We start from the raw sequence: 19,642 nt of genomic DNA, 5'->3' as shown, positions 1-19,642 counted from the left end.
ACAGGATAATATTAAATAATACAACAGAGGAGTTTTACAATAAAAAATCAATTTCAGGAAAAATGCATCTAGCAAAAATTTATTACAAAGGTGTCTGCACTAGCCATATACAGTGGGTCAAAAAAGTATTTAGTCAACCACCAATTTTGCAAGTTCTCCCACTTAAAAAGATAAGAGAGGCCTGTAATTGACATCATAGGTAGAGCTCAACTATGAGAGACAAAATGAGAAAACAAATCCAGACAATTACATTGTCTGATTTGGAAAGAATTTATTTGCTAATTATGGTGGAAAATAAGTATTTGGTCAATATCAAAAGTTCATCTCAATACTTTGTTATGTATCCTTTGTTGGCAATGACAGAGGTCAAACGTTTTCTGTAAGTTTTCACAAGGTTGGCACACACTGTTGCTGGTATGTTGTCCCATTCCTTCATGCAGATCTCCTCTAGAGCAGTGATGTTTTGGGGCTGTCGCTGGGCAACATGGACTTTCAACTCCCTCCAAAGGTTTTCTATGGGGTTGAGATCTGGAGACTGGCTAGGCCACTCCAGGACCTTGAAATGCTTCTTACGAAGCCACTCCTTCGTTGCCCGGGCGGTGTGTTTGGGATCATTGTCATGCTGAAAGACCCAGCCACATTTCATCTTCAATGCCCTTGCTGATGGAAGGAGGTTTGCACTCAAAATTTCACAATACATGGCCCCATTCATTCTTTCCTGTACACAGATCAGTCGTCCTGGTCCCTTTGCAGAGAAACAGCCCCAAAGCATGAGGTTGCTACCCCCATGCTTCACAGTAGGTATGGTGTTCTTTGGATGCAACTCAGCATTCTCCCTCCTCCAAACACGACGAGTTGTGTTTCTACCAAACAGTTCTACTTTGGTTTCATCTGACCACATGACATTCTTCCAATCCTCTTCTGGGTCATCCAAATGCTCTCTAGCAAACTTCAGACGGGCCCGGACATATATTGGCTTAAGCAGGGGGACACTTCTGGCACTGCAGGATCTGAGTCCCTGGCGGCGTAGTGTGTTATTGATGGTAGCCTTTGTTACGTTGGTCCCAGCTCTCTGCAGGTCATTCACTAGGTCCCCCCGTGTGGTTCTGGGTTTTTTGCTCACCGTTCTTGTGAACATTTTGACCTAACGGGGTGAGATCTTGCGTGGAGCCCCAGATCGAGGGAGATTATCAGTGGTCTTGTATGTCTTCCATTTTCTAATTATTGCTCCCACAGTTGATTTCTTTACACCAAGCTGCTTCCTATTGCAGATTCAGTCTTTCCAGCCTGGTGCAGGTCTACAATTTTGTTTCTGGTGTCCTTCGACAGCTCTTTGGTCTTCACCATAGTGGAGTTTGGAGTGTGACTGTTTGAGGTTGTGGACAGGTGTCTTTTATACTGATAACAAGTTCAAACAGGTGCCATTAATAAAGGTAATGAGTGGAGGACAGAGGAGCCTCTTAAAGAAGTTGTTACAGGTCTGTGAGAGCCAGAAATCTTGCTTGTTTGTTGGTGACCAAATACTTATTTTCCACCATAATTTGCAAATAAATTCTTTCCAAATCAGACAATGTGATTGTCTGGATTTGTTTTCTCATTTTGTCTCTCATAGTTGAGGCTACCTATGATGACAATTACAGGCCTCTCTCATCTTTTTAAGTGGGAGAACTTGAACAATTGGTGGCTGACTAAATACTTTTTTGCCCCACTGTAAAAAACCACCCGTACTAAACCTGAACCAATATTTCCAGTTATAAAAACACCTTAAATCCGGTCAAACACACACCCATATTTCTTTCTTATTTTTTCATGCTTAGTCTGTTACTCACTATCATTTATCATTTTTCCTCTCTTCATTTTTGCTGCTTCAATGTAATAGAAAATTTCATACACAGATATGGAAAACATTAGATCTTAAAAGAGGGAAATTTTCTCCATTTTTTCTTAAAAGAACCTACATTTTTTATTGTAATCTATTGTCAGGATTTTTCATTTTAAACTATTCTCCAAACTATACAGAGAAGAAAAAAATTATGCCATCTATGCTATCAAATATGTTAGATAGTCCATTTCTTTAGCTCAGAAGTCAGCAATGCTATGCCCATAAACACAGGTCTGTTCTTATACATATCTTCAGCCCTCAAGTGACTCAACTTGCCCTGTTTATAATTTTTTTTTAAAATCCTTGCAATGGATTTGTTTCAAAGTGCAACAGTGATTTCTAGTCATATCATCTTACATTTGCACAATGTGTTTGGGAGTAAAGTGGAACTCGTCAAAGCTTTAGAAGAACCAGGGAAAAAATTGTGCTGGAGGCAGGGTGCAGTTTGGGAAAAGATTACAGTGAACTAAGGAAATCTAGGTAGGAGGAAAAGAGAAATATTTCACAGAGGTAGAATATTTGGTTGAGAAATAAAGAAACCATTCTTAAAAACCATATCATATTCTTACCGTACCAGCCAACTATATGTGAGATAAGTTGCAAATCTTGAGATTGCTTGAGTAGTTTTGCTGTTGCCTTTGGGAAAATAGATTTCATACTATCTAGCTAATTGAGTATTTTCAAAAGAAACTACATAAATGGCAATAAGACAAATCCCAAAAATATCCCGGAGTTTTAATTCATGCCGTTCAATCCTGAAGTAAACAGTAGTTTCAAAATCAAAATTTTAAAAATGGATATGTATCATGGGGGGACACAATGGCTCAGTGGTTAAAGATGTTGAGCTTGTCAACTAAAAAGATGACAGCCTGGGTTCAAGACTTGAATACCGCACAACGGGGTGAGCTTCTGTTAATTCCCCAGCATCTGCCCACCTAGCAGTTCGAAAGCATATACCGTATTTTTCGGAGTATAAGACGCTCCAGAGTATAAGACGCACTTTTTTTTTCTTTTAATTTATATGCCGCCCTTCTCCAGAGACTCAGGGCGGCTTACAATGCGTTAAGCAATAGCCTTCATACTTTTGTATATTTATACAAAGTCATCTTATTGCCCCCACAATCTGGGTCCTCACTTCACCTACCTTTGAAAGGATGGAAGGCTGAGTCAACTTTGAGCCTGGTGAGATTTGAACTTGCAGTAACTGCAAGCAGCAGATGTTAATAACAGTGCTTAGTCCACTGTACTACAGGCTCTTTTGGGGGGAGAAAAAAATTAGAAAAAAAAAATTCTGCTTGAGAGGCTCTCCATTTGAGAGGCTGAGTTTGCAGCCTCCAAAACCTCCAAAAGGGTGGGGGTAGGGGGCTGGGCGGGGCTACATTCGGTGTATAATATGCACCCAAATTTTTACCCTTTTAGGGGGAAAAAAAGTGCATCTTATACTCCGAAAAATACGGTAAATGCAAGTAAATAAATAGGTACCACTTTGATGGGAAGGTAACAGCATTTCATGTACATCAATGTATAATCACACTGGCCCATGACCACAGAATGTCTATGGGCAATGCTGGCTTCCTTAGCCAAGAAACCATGCTGGCTCTCTAGAATTGGATACAACTGGACAGCTGAAACCTTTTCATTTACCTTTTTATGTATTATTTCAAGTGAAATAAATCTATGAGACAGTAATTAAAAATTGCCATTCATTATAAATAGACTGTTGAATATGTGGTAAATTTTAATAATCTCAGAAGGATGGAAGACTGACTCAACCTCGAGCCCCATCAGGATGAATTCCAGAGTGTGGGCAGAGTTAGCTTGCAATACTGCATTCTAACCACTGTGCCACCAAGTCTTAATTAGTATCAATATGTTTTAATTGCTATAACTTTTGCTCATTAATAGCAGATATACAATAATACCAATGTAGACAAGAAATAAGCATTTCATACAGGATTTTAAGAAGTCTTACCAATTTCTGCAGGGAGTTGTTTGATTTTGTTCTCCCGTATGCTTAGCATGGTGAGATTGGATAAGTTCTTGATATCCTTTTCCACTGAAGTGATACGATTAAAGCGCAGATAAAGTGTAGTAAGGGAAGTTAGCCTATACACCACAGGAGGAATCTCTCTCAATTTGTTATGCCGTAGATCAACCATACGAAGCTGTTTCAAGTTACCAAGGGAGTCCGGAAGGCTGGTGAGTGAGTTCTCACTTAAGGCCAAAGTTTCCAGATTCACAAGACAGCCTACCTCAGCAGGTAGTGACTGTAACTTATTTCCATATAAATAAAGTTCCGTCAACTGGGTTAACTCTTTGATAGATGATGGGAGAAGATGTATAGACCTCTTAGCCAAGTCCAAACGTACTGAATTTTCTTCCCGACATTTGTTTAGCTCTTTGATCACCTCAGCATTACTGGATTTTTTACGGGCACCTGGAGCTGGGTTGGGCCGTTTTATTGTGTTGTCTACTGAAAAAGCCACGCCTGGCTGTGCACTACTAGAGTCCTTTTTCCCATCTTTGGCTTCCTTCCCTTTGGTCTTAGATTCTCTGTCTTTACTTTCTTTCCCAAATCCACCGGAGGCCTTGGCCTCTTTCTCCCTTTCTTTTGCTGAAGACACTTTGGGATCTTTCTCCTTACAATCTTTTTCTTTTCCAAGACTACTACTCATTGTTCCTCAGTTTAATTAATACCACTTGAAATCCAACTTGAATTTTAGTTAACAAAATCCAAAAAAGAAATTAAGAAGATTCATTCACTGTTGATATACAAGGAGGTTTAAAAGACAAAAGTGTGGCCTAGAAGTAACAAGTGTGGTGGCATAGTAATTATCTGCTACATGTTGGATCCAGACAGCTTCAGTATCAGAAAATTTGGCTACTGGTGCTTAGATAGTCAAAAAAATCTTCATTAGAAGTTCTGTAACATAAGGAGAGAAGAGAGACATTAATACACAGATGCTCTCAAAACCCCATGTTGATTTGCTCTGCAAAAAAAAGATATAAAATCACAGTTCGTAACGATTCTTCTTTAATTGTTTATAAGGAATGAAAGATATATTTCCCAAAACTGCACTAATATAAGTTAGGATTGCTATTCTAATTGCATAAAAACCAAAGATCTTAACATAAGTAATCAGCTGACAAGATATTTCAATGAGGCTCCCTGCCTTGCTCTAAACTGGTGTTACGTGATAGAATGCTCTGATATTCTGGAATGTAGCTGTACAACAATCACTTTAAAAGTACCATAAATTGAAAATCTGGAAGATTAATGCAGATTTGGGGCCCCACAATAACTCTTGTAATTAAAAAAAACGCATGGAAAATTTATAAAGATAAAAAAAGAAGTTATTTTAAATATACTCTTGACAATTTAGCATTCCCTAATCCCACTTAGATTTTATCCAGCTCTACAAAAAAAAAGTTAGTTTTATCCAACTCTTCCTTTCTAGCTTTCTATCCCACTGTCCACACAGTTTTCCTATATCCTATCTAGAAATTGTTTCTCAACCTTCACAATTTTAAAATCTGAGAATTTCAATTCCCAGAATTTCCCAACAAGCGATGGGGAATATGTATTTTAAAGGTACCAAGGTTGAGAAACTCTGCTCTAGAAGGTTGGAGCACCAACATGAGTACAGGTAGTCCTTGATTTACAACAGATCATTTAGTGACCATTCAAAGTTACAACAGCACTGAAACAAGTGACTTATGTCCGTTTTTCACTTATCACTGTTGCAACATCTCCATGGTCATGTGATCGAAATTCAGATGCTTAGCAATTGGTTCATATTTATGACAGTTGCAGTCCCAGAATCATGTGATCAAAGTTTACAACCTTCTGATGAGCAAAATCAATGGGGAAACCAGATTACTTAAAAACTGGGTTACTAATTTAACAACTGCAGTGATTCACTTAACAAGTTGTGGCATGCAAAGTCGTAAAACTCACTTAACAAATGTCTTACTTAGCAACATAAATTTTGGGCTCAATTGTAGTCGTAAGTCAAGGACTATCTGAATAGCATGAGTTATCTCCATTTCTAGATATACTGAGACAGGGGGACTCTTCCAAAACCAAGCAGAGAGATTATTCACTTACAATTTCTAGCATTCAAACTTAGACACAGAAAACTTTTATTGTGAATTCCAGTTTAAAAGGAATCATAAATATCATTTAAAAACTTGGATCATATGTCATCAATTTATTGTTAGCTTTTGCAAAAAAAAACCTTGCCATTTCCTCCAAAAAGATGTTAATATTGAAATATATTTATTTATCATCTATTTATTTATCTTCCACAACCCAGATAGTGTCTGGACAATCTGCAATAAATTAAAAGAACAAAGTACTAAAAATTATATATAACTAGTGAAGAAAACAACAGAAATCAGCTGCTGAATGCCTTCTGGAATTACATTTGGCTAATTTTCAAAATGCCTGCAGAATGTAGACATTTCATACTTGCAGATGGAGAATAAAACAATCTGCACTGATAAGCCTAGTCTGGGCCTATGAACCTTGCAAGGCTACTGGGATACCTCCAGAATATGCAGGTAGATACTGCTGAAAACAGAATCTGAAGTAGACTTTTTAATTGATCCTGCATTTTTTCCCTTCCTGTTCATAAACAACTTCTTCTGGAAATGTATCTACAAAATGGAATTTGAGAATATTATCTAATTTGCTAGACCCAGGGTCAAATTAATCCAGTTAGAACAGGATGATCAGCTACATTCCATACTATTAGCAATGAGTGCACAGTTGAAAAAGCTGAACAACCAGGAAAAAAATCTATGTGGATGGCACATAATCATCAAATCAAACAGAATCTGGATGCAGAGTCTTCCTTTGCATAAAGATCAGTCTGTTATTAGATCAGAAATAATATTTTCCCTTCCCTTCCAAGAAATGAGAATGGGAATAGCATACAGAAGTAAAAAATGGAAAGATAAGAACAGAATATATTCCCATTAGCCTTTTCTTAAAAAATAGGGAATTACAAATGAATTATTCGCAAGATAGCTTCTCCAAAAACTATATAGTCCAAAATTATTTTTTAAAGAAATCTAAGCACTTAAGATGCACTACTCAGACCTCTTTTAATAAATACTAAAGCGAACTGAGAAAAGGGATTCACCAACCTTAATGAATGAGTTACTGTCATATGAAGAATACAATAAATGTATTTTTATGAAGCTATAAATTTTTATAGTTTGTTTTATGAAATCTAGATACTGCACAAAAATTAAAAGTTTAATCTACTTGGTAAAGCATTTAAAGTTAAAATGGTGCATTTCTTGTTAAAAATATTTTAACTCAAATACAATTTCAGCAAGTAATGTATCTGAAAGAGACATGGAAGGAAAACAATAATTATTTTCTATTATTTCAAATCACAAGCAAGGATGTGGATTCTTATATATATGATAAATAGAACTGGATATAATATTTAGTAAGGTCTACACCTAAGCAATGGATAACAAAAGTTAGAAAAGCAGATTAAAAAAGCAGATAATCTATGTCAGGGGTGTCAAATTTAAGGATTGGGGGCTGGATCCGGCCTGCAGAGTGCTTAGATCTGGCCCATGGGGCCGCCCTGGAAACAGTGAAGGACTGGCCCGGGAGCCTGTTTTCTCTGGCAGAGTGCTCCGGCCACTATAGGCACCCCTGACAAGAGTGATGTCGAGATGGCCATGCCCATCCTGACCATGTCCACTCCGGCCCCCGAGATCAACACAACCTTGATGCAGGCCCAATGAAATCGAGTTTGACACCCCTGATCTATGTGATCATCTCTGAAAGAGGTTCTTTTGTGAGCTACCATAGAATTGCTTAGATATCATAGTCTTGTGTTCATCTCAAAGCTTTGTAGGGATACATAACACTGTAAGCTTCTATAGTATGAGAAACACCCATCAGAAGTGTAATTCAAGTTGAAGAAGATTTGACTTTATTTTTAAAATATAAAGATACGAATAAAAAGATACAAACCAACATTTCTAGAAGACAAAACCGTATTACTAACAATTTAGGCATTAAAAGGTAACACACCCATAGCACATTTTGTGTTTTTAACATAAAATGCAAGATTTTTCCTGGTACCTTTTTTTCTTAAAATATAACAAGTTATTTTTCATCTTCAATAAGCTGGTCAGGTCACTAAATTAATACATACCACACAAGATACTACAGTCCAAATTCTGTTTCTGAATTTGCAATTCCAAATTTAAACTTAATACAAACTTCGGTTTTAGTGAATGTATTACAGGAGGAAGTATATAGTCTGGGTCTAAAAAATTTATTTCCACTTTAGATTTATGAACTAATCTGTGAAGTATTTAGAGCGCAATCCTTTTATTCTGCACTACCTCGTTTCCAGCAATTGGAAACAGTTTGTACACCATCCCATGTGGTTTCTCAGCACGTACCATTTTGACTTCTTTATCACAGTTGTCATGGTAATCTGTGCTGCATTACAATTTTGCATAATCTGTTAAATCTTGAAAGCCATAAATTGCTATGAGTGATGGTCTTATCTACCATCTGATAACACCCACATTACAAAAATGCTAGCACTAGTGACATATTTGTTGATGGAAGGGAGTACATGAAAAGGTTGACTGGAAGCCAAGTTGCACCAATTTGAGTTTTTTTAAAGCAGACACACATTCAAGAATATGATTAGCAAAATGAAAAACTGACTCACACAAAGAGACTTCTTCCTTAACATGCATTTCTAGATTTCTGGATACAGCACAGTTGATTTCATTTTTCTCTTTATTCCAGAGAGATAAATATAAAAAAGGCAATCTAGATCCCAGCAAAGACTTATCCAGCACAATATTCTTTAATTAACTACTTAACACCTAGGTATCTACATTGAGCCCACAAAATAAGGAATGAACACCACAATGAACTCTTGCTTTCTTTTCTACCAAAACGTTACATGAAACATTAGCAAGTTAGGCTTCCAAGTGATCTTTAAAGGCATCACCATGTGGATTGTGTTGCAATAATCCAGGTGGCTAATTATAAATAAAGATATGAATCACTGGAGCAAAGTTGTCTCATCCCAGGTGGAGTTGCAACTGGCACCCTAGTTGAGGCAAAGACAAAGGTCCCTCTGCCCACAGCTTCTGCCAACTTTTTCAAGAAGACCCTGGAGTCATGGACTTCCTGTTTCAGGGATAATGCATACCTATCCAAAGATACCATTGGAGCCACCAAGAAACTCTAAAATGAACAAACAGTAATTCTTTCTTGCTAGAATTGTATTTTAGCCTGTTCTCTCCAATCCACACTCTCAGCATCCAGGCACAAGGGCACGGCCACAACGCCACCAGTTTGGGCCAGATTAATAATTTATCAAGTAGCAAACTGATGGAACCAAACCCTGAACCATTTTCAGTGGCTTCATGTCAGTAGTGAAACTGAGCCGGTTCTATCTGGCTCGGGTGAACCGGTAGCGTCGGCAGGAGGTTCCGCCCACCCACCTGGATGTCATCATGTTTTTGATCCTCTGTGCATGCGCCGAAGTCCTGTGCATGCACAGAGGTGTCACACGCAAGCGAGCGCTTACATTTGCAAACTGGTAGCTAAGGTAAGTAAATTTCACCCGATTCATGTATATGTTAAACAGGAGGAAAGGAAGACTGCCTCTTCTTGCATCCACAAGGAAGTAGCCTCCAAGCCAACTTCTCCTCTCCTACTCCCATTGATGGGAACTTTCCACTGAGGAAGAAGCAAAGTCATTGCAGAAAGTGCCTTTAATCTCCAATCCCAAGTGGGTCTAAAACGTTACCATGAGCAATGCTTCTAAAGGCCACATTTTAGTATGTTTTAGTGTCTAAAAGAAATAGGATAGGTGCACTTCTCCCATCCAAGTCTACAAAGGTTATCCACTGTGCAACCAAAGCTCTTTCCATCCCATGCCTGAACTCTGATAAAAGATCCAAATAGACCATTTCTTTCAGGATGTTCAGTGGCTGGCGTCTCACTTCTTTCTGAACCTTTCCTAGAAAAGGAAAGGTTGAAGACTGATGGTAGTTGTCTATGAGTTACTATGAGATGTTTTAGGAGTTGATAATATACCATGAAACATGTTTCAGTACGTCATGATTCATTAGAAGAAAGTTGATGAAATACCATTTCTTGAGCAGTAGCCATTTAGTCTAGTGCAACAAACCAATAATAATCCATTATCATGGATGCCAAAAGTGAAATGGAATGTTTCTGTCTTCAGACTTCCACAAAATCACACAAGTCAGCACCTTACTGTGAAGCTCAGCAAATTCAGATTTATATTTTAGATGCATGGACATGCATAGGACTGTGCTGTAATCAATCACATTAACTGCCTTTCTAGCTGACTGGCTACCATTTGTCTGCTTCAGTGAAAAATGCTTTTAACGCATGTCAGATCTGCCCCCTCAGCAATGTAAAATTTCATACTTTCATCACTCCACAAATTCTATCCATAACTGTTAAAGAATCTGAGAACAGATTGATTTTATTTCAAGAAATAAGAAAGACCTTTCAGTTCAGTTCTGAAAAAAGAAAGACAATATCCTTCCATTAGCATACAGCCAAGTACCTAGACTCATACCCAATTAACAGTTGTGCCCATTCAGGTCTATGCAAAGAATACTTTTTTAAAAAAGGACAGTGTTTATATAGAAACATAAATTAGTAAAAATCCTGTAGGATTTTCGTACTAGGAATTTTTTGGATCATAATCTGTAATAAAGCATGGTTTTTACACACGCTATTCAATTTTTGCTACAATAAACCAATATAACTATCATTTTTGAGGAAAAAAATAACTAAATTGCAGGACAAATATTTATAAAAATCAAAAGAATAAAATCAAAACAAAATTATAAAATCTGTATTCTTTCTAAATGTTCATTTTACACAGCAACCAGTCATGGTGAATAAATAGAAGTGTTAAAATGTTGGTATGCATCACAAGGAGTGGACAAATGTCAAGAGAAAAAAGAGCCCTATAGCAGATAGCAACTATTAAGCATTATTTGAAAATGTGTATCTTTACAACATTGATATCCAACCTGTGATCTGCATGCTAGTATTGCTCCATGTATGACACATATACATTGTATAGAGACAGTTATGTTAGACACTGTGCAGAATTAAAGAACATATAAGAGTTGGAAAACATTATTATTGTAGCATGAAGTCACAGGTATTTTTCCAGTATTGTTCTAGAGGCAATTTTAATGTATAAATGTCCAAATAATTTCTGTTACTATTGTAAAGTTGAGAAATGTTTTTTAAAAACACAGAACAATAAGCACTCCTAAATGATTCTTATCTAAAATTATTATTTAAAGTAACAAACACAGTTAAAATCCCTTTACAATAAAAACATATTCAATCAGTAACAGACATTTAAAAGACCCATAAATAGACATGCACTCTGCCAAATATTGTCATTTAAAATTTAGAATTTAAATTTCATTTTTTTTAAAAAAAATAAGATTGCAACATACAAAAGTGCAATATTTGAATTCCTGACTACATAATTTTGCTATGTAAAGATGCAAAGATATGAGAAGAATCACAACTTTATAAGAGATATTGTAACTAAAGAGAGGAATGCCTAGCCATTTGTTTATAAATAAATAGTTCTTCCTTACAAAAATACTGAACACAATAAAATTTGAATATACTGTAATTGAAGCAAGCATGTTTGCAGGCTTTTTATTATGAAATTTATTACTACATGAAATGGTGAGCGTGAAAATGATTCAAATTCAGTTACAAATTCGGCTTATATTTGTTTCCCTGGATAAAAAAAACTGCGGAATGAATTGTTTTGAATAAACCTATCCAAAAAATAAAGATACATGAGAGGGAGCACTGTTAGTACAGTAAACAAGGAGTTTTGGTAATGATATTTTTAAAAGTTGAATACTGAGTATTATAATGCAAGATTTAAAAATGCCAATCAGCTTCAGTATGTTTGAAATAGAATTTTAAAGGCATTTTTTTTTCTACAACCTCTTCAGCTGAAGAGGTTGCAGAAAAAAATGCTTTTAGAAGCCTCTGACAATCCCAGCTGAGCTGCGCGATCATAAGAGGCTTTTTTTTTAACTTTTAAAAGCATTTTAGAGGTTGTAGAAAAAATGCTTTTAAAAGTAAAAAAAAAAAAAAGCCTCTGATAATCATGCGGCTCAGCTGGGCATGGGGGGGGCAGATATTTTTGCTAGCGGTTCTCTGAACTATCCGCCACCATCGCTACCAGATAGGGCGATTAGGTCTGAACTGGGAGCATTTCACCCCTGGTTAAATGTGAATATCATTCTGCAATCAAAAGAACTCTGAAATGATCTAGGAAATAATCTAATCTTTCTCAATCATTAATAATGGTTAAGCAATGAAAGATGCAATAAATACAATGTTGATGACAGGTGTCCATCCTGGTCTTGATTGCATGCTGCCTCCTGTCCTTTCACTTGTTCAAACAGCTCTTACCCTAAGGATATCTCTTCCGGCGTTTAGCTGAATATTAGTTTCCTGCCATTTCTTTTAAAATTCTTTTATCGTTTTCTTATTTACTGTCACCAAGTCAGACTCCTCTATCCTTTATTATGCATATCTGCACACTTCTCCTTGTATGTGTTCCTCTGCACAAATTGCAGACATGCTGATTCCATCCAGATTTGGGTCTCCTGATTTTTTTTTTCTAAAATGGAATCAAAAGCATTTATAACAATGTTTAACTGAAACTTCTCAGCAGTTTGGTCCATTAATCAGCACTCAATGTCTACAGCTGCTCAATGGCACAGAATCAGTTTTCTTCAATCACACTTAGTTCTCTCTATTTTTATTCTCTACAAGTCAACAGCATGTTGGAAATTAATTATGTAAAAGGGTCAGAATTCTGTCATCCATCTGTCTATCAGTAAGATATACTGATGAGAGAAATACAAAGGGTTCACAGACTTTCATTATTACCCTTTGAAATTTGAACAGAACAGGACCACTTGAGGGGGGGTGGGCAGCCACTAAAAGAAAAATCACATTAAAAAATGGACCAGATTCAGTTATCACCTTTGTTTTTATCATCAATTCAAAATTTTTAAATTGTTCACTGCTCAAAGTCATTTGAATATGTTAGCCTATAAATGTGATTTATAAATAAATAAACCCTAGACAAAAAATAAGTACTAATTCTTCAAAAGCCTATAGGAGAGGTATTTGAGCAGAACCTTAGAATATTATTTATTGTGCATACTTCCCCTACCAATATAAGCTGCAAAAATCTATAATGTTATATAGTTGTGATTTATCAAAACAACCCATTCCTGGATGCTGTTTCTACCACTATGGAGAAAGCTTGACAACAAACACCATTTAAACACAAATATATGCTATTTGACAGGAAAAAATTATATTTGTTTTCTGAGAATGGACATTGGTCTTACCTGATACGTCCGTTCTCGTTGTAGGGAAACGTCTGTCACTTTGGGGATCGACAGTTCCATGCAGCATGTGACCGAGTCCTATAAATTAACATAGCTCCACCCTCTTGGTCCAGTGTTTCGGCGAGGACGTTGTGTAGACTGACGTGTCTCCCTAGAACGAGAAAGAATTAGTACACCTCCCACCCCTTAGACCAATCAGGGAGGGCGTGACAGACGTTTCCCTACAACGAGAACGGACGTATCAGGTAAGACCAACGTCCATACTCCGTAATGAGGGAAACGGCTGTCACTTTGGGGACATACCAGAGCTGAATGTCCTCCAGGGCGGGAGAAAGAAAAACCGGATCTGCCGAAGTCATGGGCGATGAACCGCCTGCAGGACCCGGCGGCCAAAAGCAGCGTCCGATGAGGCAAAGGTATCCACCCAGTAGTGCCTGATGAACGGCGTGAGAGATGTCCAAGTGGCCGCACGACAGACTTCTTCCAATGGAGCGCGGGCCCAGGCTGCGGAAGTTGCTGCACTCCGGGTGGAATGCGCTGTAATCCAAGGGGGAACTGGCAGACGGAGACACTGGTAAGCCGTCGCGATGGTGGCTCGAATCCAACGGTCCAGAGTAGGTCCAGAGATCCGAGTGCCAATAGAATCTGACTGGAACGATATAAACAGGGCTTCCGTCTTACGGAAGGAGCTTGTCCGCGAAATATAAATCCGGAGGGCTCGTCGTACGTCCAGAGTATGCCAGGAACATTCGAGGCGATGAGACGGACGGGGACAGAAGTTAGGAAGGACCAATTCTTGAGTCCGATGAAAAAGGGAGTTCACTTTGGGTAGAAAAGCCAGATCAAGGCGGAGAACCACTGTCCTTGTGGAAAATACAAAGGTCCTGGCGAATGGAGAGAGCCCCCAACTCTGAAATACGACGAGCCGAGGTGATCGCCACCAAGAACAACACTTTGAACGACAGAAAACGCAAAGAAACCTCGCGGAGAGGCTCAAATGGAGAGTCAATAAGAGCCCAAAAGACGGAGTTCAAATTCCAGGTAGGAAACCGGTGGACAACCGGAGGTCGCAAATTAGTCGCTCCATGCATGAAAGTTCTGATGAGCGGATGACGGGCGAGAGTCTTTAGAGCCACACGTTAAGACCGTAGAAAGAGCAGCCACCTGCCGGCGCAGGGTAGACGGAGCCAACCCAGCATCAAAACCCTCCAGAAGAAAGGAAAGGACCGCAATGACAGAAGTAGTCAGGGGATCCACCGTGTTCCGCCTACACCAGGAGGAAAATGCGGCCCATATCGCCTCATAGATGAGCATGGTAGAACCACAGCGGGCAGCCTGCATAATGGAGATGACTCGCGGGGGAACGCAGGCATCGGTTAGAAGGCGCCGCTCAGCCTCCAAGCGGTCAATTGGAGGCCCGACGGATCCGGATGCTGGAGCGCCCCCTGGGAAAGAGAGAGAGAGGCCTGAGGAATGCGCCAGGGAGCTGCTACTGACAGGGAGCGAAGATCCGCATACCACGGTTGACGGGGCCAATGCGGGGCAATGAGAATCAGTTCTGCCCTCTCTTCCAGGAGTTTCCGAATCACCTTTGCCAGAAGAGCAGAGGCGGAAACGCGTAGAGGAGGCTGGACGGCCAGGGACTGCGGAGGGTGTTTGTGGCTTCCGCCCGAGGGTCCGGATAACATGAGAAGAACCGAGGAACCCGGCGGTTCGATGAGGAGGCGAATAAATCAACAACAGGCGTCCCAAACCTGCCGACGATCTTCTGAAATAGGGCCTGTGGAATGCTCCATTCTCCGGGGTCCAGGACGTGGCGACTGAGGGCATCCGCCTGAACGTTTAAGGCCCCCGAGATGTAGTCTGCCCTAAGGGACCGGAGGTGACGTTCAGCCCATAAACCCAGACGCAGAGACTCCGTTAGAAGCAACCGGGAACGAGTGCCCCCCTGCCTGTTGATGTGGGCCTTTGTGGAAATGTTGTCCATTAGGACAAGGAGGTCCTTGCCCTCCACGAGATGCTGAAAACGAAGGAGAGCTAGACGGACCGCTCGCAGCTCCAAAAAATTGATGTTGTTCCGACGTTCTCGCACCGTCCAAAGGCCCTGGGCCTGATGGTGAAGAAGATGGGCGCCCCAGCCCAGAAGGCTGGCATCGGTCACCAGCGACAGGCGGTGAGGTTTGCGAAAGAAGCTGCCTCATGCGATGGCGTCTGAAGTTCACCACCGAAGGGACGCGGAAACTTGCGGGGACAACTGAAGGAGGACGAGAGAGGAACTGCGGCCGGCTCGTTGGTGAGGGAGCAGAAACCACTGGAACTGTCTGCTGTGTAATTGAGACCAGGGAACTATTCCAAAGGTGGAGACCATTTTGCCCAACAAACGGGAAAGCTTTAGCGCCGAGCAAGAACCCTCCCCCAAACACTGAGAAGCCAGTGAAGAAACACTGACCTGGCGCTCCGGGGAGAGGGAAACTATAGAAGAAACCGTGTCAATAGAAGCCCCCAAGTGGATAATACAGAGACCAGGATTAAGCTGGCTCTTGTCCCAATTAATCGAGAAGCCATGAGCCTGCAATATGGACAGGACAGAAGATAAATCCCGTTGGGCCGAAGGGGAAGAAGAGGACAGTACCAAAATGTCATCTAAATAAAATTGCAAACGTATAGAAAGGGTCCGAATATGCCCAATGAGGGCAGCCATGATCTTAGTGAAGACCCTCGGAGCAGAGGACAGCCCGAAGGGAAGAGCCCTATACTGGTAATGCCGTCCCAAAAAACTAAAACGGAGATACTGACGGTGGGAAGGAGCAATACGTATGTGAAGGTATGCCTTGGTTAAATCTATAGAGAAGAGCCAATCCCCTGGACGAATACACTCCAAAATGGTGGACAAAGAATGCATTTTGAACCGGTGGTAAGTAACGTACCGGTTCAAAGCCTTCAAATCTAAGATGGGACGCCAACCCCCCGAGGACTTCTTAACAAGAAACAAACGGGAATAAAAACCCTGGCCCCACTGCTCCCGAGGAACTTCCTGGACGGCCCTAATGTCCAAAAGATCGGAAATAGCCGAAGACACTAAAGCTCTCTTAGCAACATCCCAGGAAACGGGACAGGGAAGAAAAACAGAAGGAGGAGGGGAAAGGAACTCTAGATAAAGCCCCGACTTAATGGTAGACAGGACCCAGGCATCAGAGGTAGAAACCTCCCACTGATAGAGAAAAAGGGACAAGTGTCCCCCAATGGGAAGAGAATTAGCGGGATCTACGTTGGAAACGACCCCTGCCCCCCGGAAGGAACGCTTAGGAAAGAACCTATTTCCCTGTCTAACCTGGGTATCCTGGGAGTGGGCTCTCGCAGGAAAGGGACGTTGGTAGCGGTATTGGTAAGGACCAGAGTCGGGAGCACGAAAGGACTGGTTCCATGGGAGAGCTGAAAAACGAGAATCAGAGCGTCTGGAAACCGAGAGAAGAATCTTACATCGGTCTCTAGTCTCCACAAGTAGAGGTTCCAACGGTGGTCCGAACAAAGAGCCTGCAGTATAGGACACGGAAGCCAACTGCCACTTGCTTCGCATGTCGGCATTCCAGTTGCGTAGCCACAGGAGGCGACGCGATGTCACGTTGGAACTTAGGGCTTTTTCCGCAAATCTAGTCACATTTAGAGTGGCGTCCGCTGAATACTCAAGGGCCGCTGAGATTTTGTTCAAATCCTGACGAGAACGCGCGTCGGTAGGCTGAATGCGGTCCTGAAGTTGTTTGATCCATAACAGCGCGGCTCTGTTGAAGAACGAGGCCGATGACGAGGCCTTGATGGCCCAGTTAGCCGCCTGGTGCCCCTTGACCAGGGTCTTCTCAGCCCTGCAATCTTCCGGATGCAAAGAGTCCTCCGGAGGACCAGCGGGATGAGAGGAATTGCAGAGAGCCACTATTGGGGCATCCACCGGAGGAGGCTGCAACAAATCCGAAAGGGCGGGAGCAGAATTGTACAGTCTCTTGTCAAGGCTATTTGGACTAGGGCCAGCCCCTGGCAAATTCCACTGGCGTTGAAGTACATCTAAGAAAAGCTTGGGAGCCGGGATAGTCTCCGGGTCGACCGCAGGCTCCGCAAAGACAGCTGAAGCTGGATCGGGAATAACGGAATCCAGTGGAACAGAAGAAACATTGCCCAAACGAGTAGTCACTATGGCCTTGCGTAACAAAGAACGAAAAAGTTGCAGCTTGAAAAGCCCAATAAAAGGAGTCTGATCAGGAACCAGTCCCTCGTCATCAGACAGGGCCGAATCAGGAACCTCATCCAACTCAGACAGAGAAACGTGGTCTGGAGATGCCACAGAATCCACCGGGTCTAATTCGGATACAGAGTCTCCGGCTGGGTCCGGTTGATGATGTTGTAAAAGATGAGGTTCAGGAGCGGGGTTGCCCTGTTGTAGACATTGGGCAAGTCCTTGCTTAATGACCCTGGCTAGCATGAGCTCAAAGGCCTCTGGAATGGGTGGAGCAGACACCACGGGAGGAGCCAACGGGGCTGGATCATCCCTGACTGTCCCTTGGGGAGCCTCAGGATCAGGAATTGTTTGAAACAGAGGCTCAGCGCCAGGCAAATGCGGCGGTTCAGCCGAAATCGAACCATCTGGCGAAAGCTCCCGGGCGGCACTGGACGCCAGAGATGGAGCGGGTGACCGAGCTCTTGAGAGAGCCACTGGAGTGCTAGGATTGGCCTGTTCAACGTGAGACTGGGCTTTGGTAAAGGCCTTTTCGATGGCCTTGTGGCGCCGCTGCTCATCCTTCGAAATTGCAGAGACAGGCTTGGTATTTTTGCCCCGATGGGATTTGGGCTGCTTAGGAGAGGGACCCTTCAACGGGTCATCTTGGGCAGGTTTCTTTGAAGCTCTGCTCGAATGATTTGAGGCAGACTGATGCCTAGCCGCCATTTTAGAAGAAGCCCCAGCAAACCAAAGGTCAAAATGGCCACCGACACTAATAACAATTAGCCGCCGTTGTCCTGAGACGTAGAAAGGGCCAAACCCCAGCTCCGAAGTCTATAGCAACGATCGCTAGCTCAGCGATCCAGGTGGCAATAGGCAGATCGCTAGCTCAAGGCTATTACTGCGATCGCGGCTAAACTAAGCAATCCGGGCTGTCAGTCACTTCAAAAAAACACCGCCAGCCGAAGGGCTGTTAAAGCGGCAACCAGGAGAGAGAGGGAGAGCCGAAGCTGGGAATGAGGCTCGATCGCAGACCAACAGGCCGAATAGCGATCCAGGAGCGCTCTCCTCACCGGTAAATAGCCGCGCCAAGTTCAAAGAGTCTTACCCGATGGCTGGAGACTTCAGGCGAAAAGCGCGCGCAAAAGCGCAGCTGCGTTCAACCCGATGGCTGAGGGGAGTGCGAATCAGCGAAACGCAGCGCTGACAATCGGGATAGCCAAAAAAAACAAATAAAAAACAAGAAAAAGGGGAGTAAGAGTCCAAAAGTTGATAAACAGGAAAAATTTAGGCTGCAGCAGGAGACGAAGGAAACAGCTACACAGGGAGACACGACCGGTCAGCATAGACCGAGTCGAAACACTGGGCCAAGAGGGCGGAGCTATGTTAATTTATAGGACTCGGTCACATGCTGCATGGAACTGTCGACCCCAAAGTGACAGCCGTTTCCCTCATTACGGAGAATACTCTGCATAGGACCAGGCAATCTTATAAGTAGCTTGGTTCTATAACAATAAAGTCTTTAAAGAAAGGAAAAGAATTGCAATCACTAGCATACTAATGACAACCAACTTAAACAAATAAATAATAAAAAGCATGAAAAACAAATTGAAACTTTCAGGATTTCTTCTCCAAAATCACTTTCTCTTTTGGAAATTGCCTATCAACTATTCTAAAGCTATTAGAGATGTCCAAAATGACAAATTTGAGAAGTTTTCATTGGGTAAGTATATCTTTGACTTTGAACAAAGAAAAATTAATTACAAACCTAAGAAATTAAAGAATTTGAAATAAAGAAAAAGTTCAAGGTTTTTTTTAAGGGTCCAGATAAATGTGGAGTACTGATTTTTACTATAAAATTCTGGAATTAACTATAATAAATAAATAACTTCTTGGGTTATTTTGGCCATCCTTATTATTGTAACAAAAAGAAAAATATTTGTAGCTCAGGGTTGAAATAAGGGGTCCTAGGTGCTCTATGAGCTTTGTTGTTTTCTTGCAAAAAAACAACCAAACTCAGACAGCATCAAGGATCCCTCAGTCGTAACAAAAGGTAAGTGATGATTTTAGAAAGTGGACACGAGAATAAACTAAAG

General features: G+C 41.2%; 1 protein-coding gene across 9 annotated transcripts in view; it reads right to left on the bottom strand.

Moving 5' to 3' along the window:
- SHOC2 (SHOC2 leucine rich repeat scaffold protein) overlaps positions 1-19,642 on the bottom strand; it is an 84,199-nt gene that overhangs the window by 33,389 nt on the left and 31,168 nt on the right. For 6 of the 9 annotated variants that reach the window (XM_087872889.1, XM_034440094.3, XM_034440089.3 and 3 more), the window contains exon 2: positions 3,855-4,805. In XM_087872889.1, the coding sequence (XP_087729015.1) occupies positions 3,855-4,557 (703 nt within the window). In that variant the 5' untranslated portion in view covers positions 4,558-4,805. Of the gene's footprint in view, positions 1-3,854; positions 4,806-12,386; positions 12,599-13,339; positions 13,491-19,642 lie in introns of those variants that run through there. The other 3 variants (XM_087872890.1, XM_087872888.1, XM_034440090.3) reach the window with 2 other exon arrangements.

The sequence above is a fragment of the Pantherophis guttatus genome, chromosome 6 (genome assembly GCF_059756535.1).
Source record: "Pantherophis guttatus breed Tessera chromosome 6, ASM5975653v1, whole genome shotgun sequence".
Taxonomy (NCBI): Eukaryota; Metazoa; Chordata; class Lepidosauria; order Squamata; family Colubridae; genus Pantherophis; species Pantherophis guttatus.
This window is presented reverse-complemented; position numbering and strand designations above follow the sequence as displayed.